This window comes from Lactuca serriola, chromosome 6 (genome assembly GCF_051521515.1).
Source record: "Lactuca serriola cultivar US96UC23 chromosome 6, Lser_US96UC23_V15, whole genome shotgun sequence".
Lineage (NCBI taxonomy): Eukaryota > Viridiplantae > Streptophyta > Magnoliopsida > Asterales > Asteraceae > Lactuca > Lactuca serriola.
The window spans coordinates 114,827,930-114,833,089 of NC_136413.1; the positions used below are offsets into that span (position 1 = coordinate 114,827,930).

At 32.3% G+C, this 5,160-nt stretch overlaps 1 protein-coding gene across 4 annotated transcripts; it reads left to right on the forward strand.

The window, feature by feature from the left end:
• Positions 1-284: 284 nt before the first annotated feature.
• LOC145056690 (phosphoinositide binding protein) lies at positions 285-4,905 on the forward strand. 4 transcript variants are annotated; one of them, XM_079004400.1, is made up of 10 exons: positions 288-440; positions 530-552; positions 840-1,100; positions 1,244-1,309; positions 2,056-2,124; positions 2,894-3,260; positions 4,017-4,175; positions 4,250-4,299; positions 4,388-4,445; positions 4,530-4,905. In XM_079004400.1, the coding sequence occupies exons 3-10, from the start codon at positions 870-872 to the stop codon at positions 4,733-4,735; spliced, it is 1,206 nt and encodes a 401-aa protein (XP_078860526.1). In that variant the 5' UTR covers positions 288-440; positions 530-552; positions 840-869; the 3' UTR covers positions 4,736-4,905. The 4 variants fall into 4 exon arrangements, with proteins under 4 accessions (XP_078860527.1, XP_078860524.1, XP_078860526.1 ...); XM_079004399.1 differs by having other exon boundaries at positions 850-1,100; XM_079004398.1 differs by having other exon boundaries at positions 287-552; positions 850-1,100.
• Positions 4,906-5,160: the final 255 nt, after the last annotated feature.

Below are 5,160 nucleotides of genomic sequence, written 5' to 3' on the forward strand. Positions count from 1 at the left end.
TCACTAATTTCTCATTATGAAGTCGGCCGCTTCCCATATAAACAATTTTCTTTATGTTTAAAAAGCAACGACTCTAGCTTCATACTTACAAATCCTTCTTTCATTTGTGGGGGCTAAATTAATAAAATACTATACAACTTATTATACCACTAGAATTAATCTCGTTTCTTTGTAGGGCATATTTGCGTATGTGACAATACACTTCTCTATTTATTTTGTAGGCCATGTTTTTGTATATCTATTTTTCAGTTTATCGGTCGCTTTCTATAACATCCCATTATAAAGCCGGGATCCACGAGAGGTATAGAAATAAAGGAATGGAGCGGGAGCCTTACAAGTTGGAAATATCTATTCGAAAACCCGGCCAATGATCTAGCTACACTTCAAGCATATTAGCATACGTATTTCAACTTCCTATTTGTTCTTCACAAGTCTTGAAGGTAAACAGTTAAAATGCTTAAATACTAAGCTCGTCTATTCGTTTTTGACATCGCTCACATCTGATCTCTTTCTTCATGACAAGTTGCAGCCTGCGTCAGTTAATGATATCAAGTAAGTGTATATAAATAGCACGTCGCTGGGATCTACCCAATAGTACTTATTCATAATATAAACATACTAATTAATACTAGTATTTGTTTACCCATAATATATAGTAATATAGTGATACTATTTCCATTTGTTAGCAATAATACTAATATACAACGTGAAACTTGTTAAGATTTTTCTCGTTTAATGAAGTTATATATTGCTATTATTGCTGATAAAATGTAAATATGTTGTTATTATCGCCGGAGGCAATTTGAATGCAAGAGGTGTTTTATTTTAACTTTGATAAGCAATATGTAGTGGCCACAAGTGTAAAGTGCATGGCAAATAGGCTTGAAAACATAAAGGAGGAAGGCGTGGAGAATTGGCTACCGGCAGCATGTCCACTGCCCCACACCCCAACCGAATCCATGGAGTTTCTGGGGAGGTCATGGAGTGTTTCATCTGTGGAAGTCTCGAAAGCTCTTTCCCACACTTTTGTTGAAAACCCTAATTTATTTTGCAATGTTGAAGGTAATCAAGAGAGCTCATCTACAATGTCAGAAGAACACGTAAGATCTCTTTTCGCTTCTATCTTTCAGTAATCATGCGATTTATCATTATATAGAGACTTATAGGATTTAGCAAAATATAAATTCTATCTCAAAATTCTGTTAAATATTAATTGAACTTGTATATTTTCATTTTATTGCAGCAACCTAAACCATTAGCAAAACCAGATAGCCCTCCAGTTTCTCCGAGGAAAAGTGATGAAATGAAGGTGAGAATTATGTATATTAGCTAGCTATCTTTTAGTTGCTTTTGGTCTACAATGAAAGGATGTTTATAGAATTGGTTAACATCAAATACTTTATAGAACTAGGCATCGGGTAACATAGTATCAAAGGTTGTTTTTAAAATTTTCAGCATAATGTTTGACTTTTGGGTATTAATCAGCTAGAGTACTTTAATCTGATGGCCATAAGACTGAACCAAAAAGACAAAAAAAATCCGAGAAACAGTAACTGAACACCAAGATATTTTTTTTTAAAAAAAAACGATGGTTTGGTTCTTTGCTTTTAATATATAAAACAAAAACTTTACGGCTAGGTTTGGTTTTTGTTTTGAAACAGAAACTACAAACCAAACCATATCTTATATTGTTTTTATGACATACTAATTCTTTATTTGATTAACTAATAAGGTATTTCTTGTTTCCATTCCATTAGTTGTGTAATTAGATATAAAATTTTGAGATGCCTTTTGCAATTATTACATTATGCAAAATTCAATGAAATATCTTTGTAATGCTTTCATGGACTATGGCTTCAACAAGCCCATATATTGATCAATTGCTATTTTTATTGATGTATACAACTCAAACACCCAAAAACTAAAAAATCTAAACACCCAAATCCATCCGCTCAAACCCTAAGAACTAAAAACCTGAAACTGGAAAAACTGAACAAAAACGGGGTTTGGGCATTAGCAAGAAACCATGCTCACCCGTCATCTAATCCGTTGCAGGAATTGTTTCTGATTCATCAAGCTCTCAACCAAGATTTTCTTTCTAATCATCAATTACTCAAAAATGGGGTATGTATATAATCTAGGTTACCTTGATCACCTACATATTTAGTATTATAATAATGGCCTTAATGCAAGAAATCAAAAAAAAAAAAAAAAAAACTTTCATTGTTTTGTATATTATTGCCTCTTACTTTCATGTTTTCTTTTATAGCGTTGTGATTTAAAAAATCTATCCAATTATAGCAATGTCTAATTAAAATAAAAATCAAATTTTGATGGCATTGCTACAATTGGGTAGATTTTTCAAAGTGTGACATCCTCATAAATATAAAAATCAAAATAAAGTGCTATATTCGGATAGATAACTCAAAGCAAATGTAATAAGAAGAAAAAAATTGAAATGGAGAATGTTTTAATTATAAGAAATTAAAGTAGGATGCTATAATGCACAAATAAATGAAAGTATGTCACTATTTTTGGCAAGTAGCCTTGTAACAATTTACTAGGGATAAATGCAAGGAATAACATTGTACTTTTATTTCTTTGTTTATAATAGCATATGTCTTTCATTTATGTGCAAATTGTTTATTGAAAAGTCTTTCAATTACAACATTATCTTTAAACAAAAAACTATAAGGACACTTTACTTGGAAAAAGTTATCCAATTATAGCAGTGAACTCACTTTATATTTTGATGACATTGCTATGATTAGGCAGATTCGAAGTACAACGCTATAAGAGAGAAAAAACGAAATAAAGATTCGGTAGTAAATAAATAATTGAAAGTAAGTTGCTAGTTCTTCCAATTAACCCATCATTATTATTCCATCTACAGCTATACAGGAACATTATGAGAGGAAGGACAATGGGTAGATGGATAAAGGATCAGAAAGAGAGGAGGAAGCATGAGATAAGAACACAAAATGCTCAACTGCATGCAGCAGTTTCAGTGGCTGGAGTTGCTGCAGCAGTGGCTGCTCTTACTGCTTCATCAGCAACATTAAGCAAAAATTCAGGTAATAAGGAGCGCTCAAAAACATCAAATGCAATAGCAGCAGCAGCAGCTCTAGTGGCATCACATTGCATAGAGATTGCAGAGGACATGGGAGCTGAGCATGAACATATTTTATCAGCTGTAAATTCTGCTACTATTGCCAGGAGTAATGGTGATATAATGACCCTCACTGCTGGAGCAGCCACTGGTAAGAATTGGTTTTTACGCCTCTTTTCTTTTGTCGTGACCAAAAAAAGTGAACTTTCTTGTTTGTGAAAAGACGTAAATGTCCTCCTCATCCTGTCTAGTCATGCCGTGTGTGTGACAAACACGACCAAAATGTCAATCTTTTAGCTAATTAAATGCATCTATTAATTATGAAAATAGAGGAAACGAAAGATGAAATTGGCAATCTTTATGTGAAAGAGGTGTTACTACTATGGCTAGATGACATGTATCATAACCACGGGAGAGCCAAAAAATGTGTTTATTCAAAAATAATATATTTTGACATTTCAAAAATATTTGCCCCCAATAAAAAAATTAACTCGTTTTTGCCCATCTTCAGAAAATTCATGGGATACAATATACTTTCATTTATTTGTGTGTTCTAGCAAACCTACTTTATTTTCTTTCTATTAAAAAGTTGTAATTCCATTTTCTTATTTAGGTATTGCACTTTGAAAAAATGGATCCAATTATAGCATTCTACTTTTAGTGTTTCTTATTAGGATATTATATGTTGAAAAATATACCCCGATATAACAAAGATTTTTTTTTTTGGTATTTAGATGACTCTACTGTACAATTTGATAGATTTTTTTTAAAGTACAATTTTATAATAAGAAAAACAAGCATTGATTTTATAATAAACAAATCAATAAAATTACATTGTTACTTCTCGCATTTAACTGACTAACACTTTTATGGGTGACTGTATATATTATTAAAAAAAATCATACAGCATTGAGAGGAGCTGCAACATTACGATCTAGGCTGCAAAAGGGTCCTACAACTATGGCATTGGCTGAGGATCACGTTGAAGAAGGCAAAGAGTTAAATGTCTTGGCAGCCTTAAACTTTGTTTTTAAAGGGGGAGAACTTTTAAAGCTTACAAGAAAAGGTAATTTCACAAAAAGTATGCAAAATGTGAGTTTCGAGGAAGGATTTTGAGCTATTATGTGATTATCGATACAGGGGACCTTCATTGGAAGCAAGTTTCTTTCAAGGTCAATACAAAATGGCAGGTAATACTCAATAAATGCTATCTATATATGCATAATCCTCTCAAGATTCTACATAAATACCAAATTATAACATCTATTTTACAAACAGGTGGTAGTAAAAATGAAAAGCAAGCACATGGCAGGAACTTTTACAAAGAAAAAGAAGTGTAAGAATTATATATGATATCATACTTATAAAATTTATAATATTGCTTTGTGTTCATGTGAAAGTGGAATTGCTACTCCTACAGTTGTAGTCTCTGGAGTCTATGTTGATGTCCCGGCATGGCCTGGAAGAGAGACGGATGATAGCAATGAAGAGAGGCAATATTTCGGGATAGAAACCTCTGAAAGAGTAATAGAGTTTGAATGCAACACTAAAGATGAAAAACAAAAGTGGATAGAGGGCTTGCAACATTTATTGAATTGTCGAGCTAATATGCCAAGGTTTACATAAAATATATCTTCATTTGGTCCATGGACTTAGAAAACCTTAAGTTATTGGCATGTAATCAAGCATTGGGGTTGTTGGAATTGTACATGAGTGGATTTTATTTATGTGAGTGATTGTGTTTACAAAAATAGCGTGAAACGATTTATTCACCTAATGAATTTATCTTCCAATAACATTTGTACAGCTCTTTCAATATATCCTACAAAACAAGTATACCACAAAATATACTTATTTGATGAGAGTATACTTGTAATGAGGATTATAGAACATGTGCCTCTTTCAGTGGTTGTGGCAATTTGTTGGTATTGATAAAACTTCACAGCCACATTTTAATTATTGTCTTCAAGTTATTTTTTTATCACTTTGTTAGTTTGAATCGGTAAAAGTCATGTTGGGTGTAGTGGTTTAAGTGGAAAAAAGTGAAGGCA

What these genes read in the sequence shown, in the direction of transcription:
- LOC145056690 (XM_079004398.1), top strand. Translation starts at nt 516, where the DNA reads ATGACAAGTTGCAGCCTGCGTCAGTTAATGATATCAA. An exon ending in GCGTCAGTTAATGATATCAA is followed by an intron (nt 553 to 849) that starts GTAAGTGTATAT and finishes AGCAATATGTAG; the next exon opens with TGGCCACAAGTGTAAAGTGC. An exon ending in TTTAAAGCTTACAAGAAAAG is followed by an intron (nt 4,176 to 4,249) that starts GTAATTTCACAA and finishes TTATCGATACAG; the next exon opens with GGGACCTTCATTGGAAGCAA.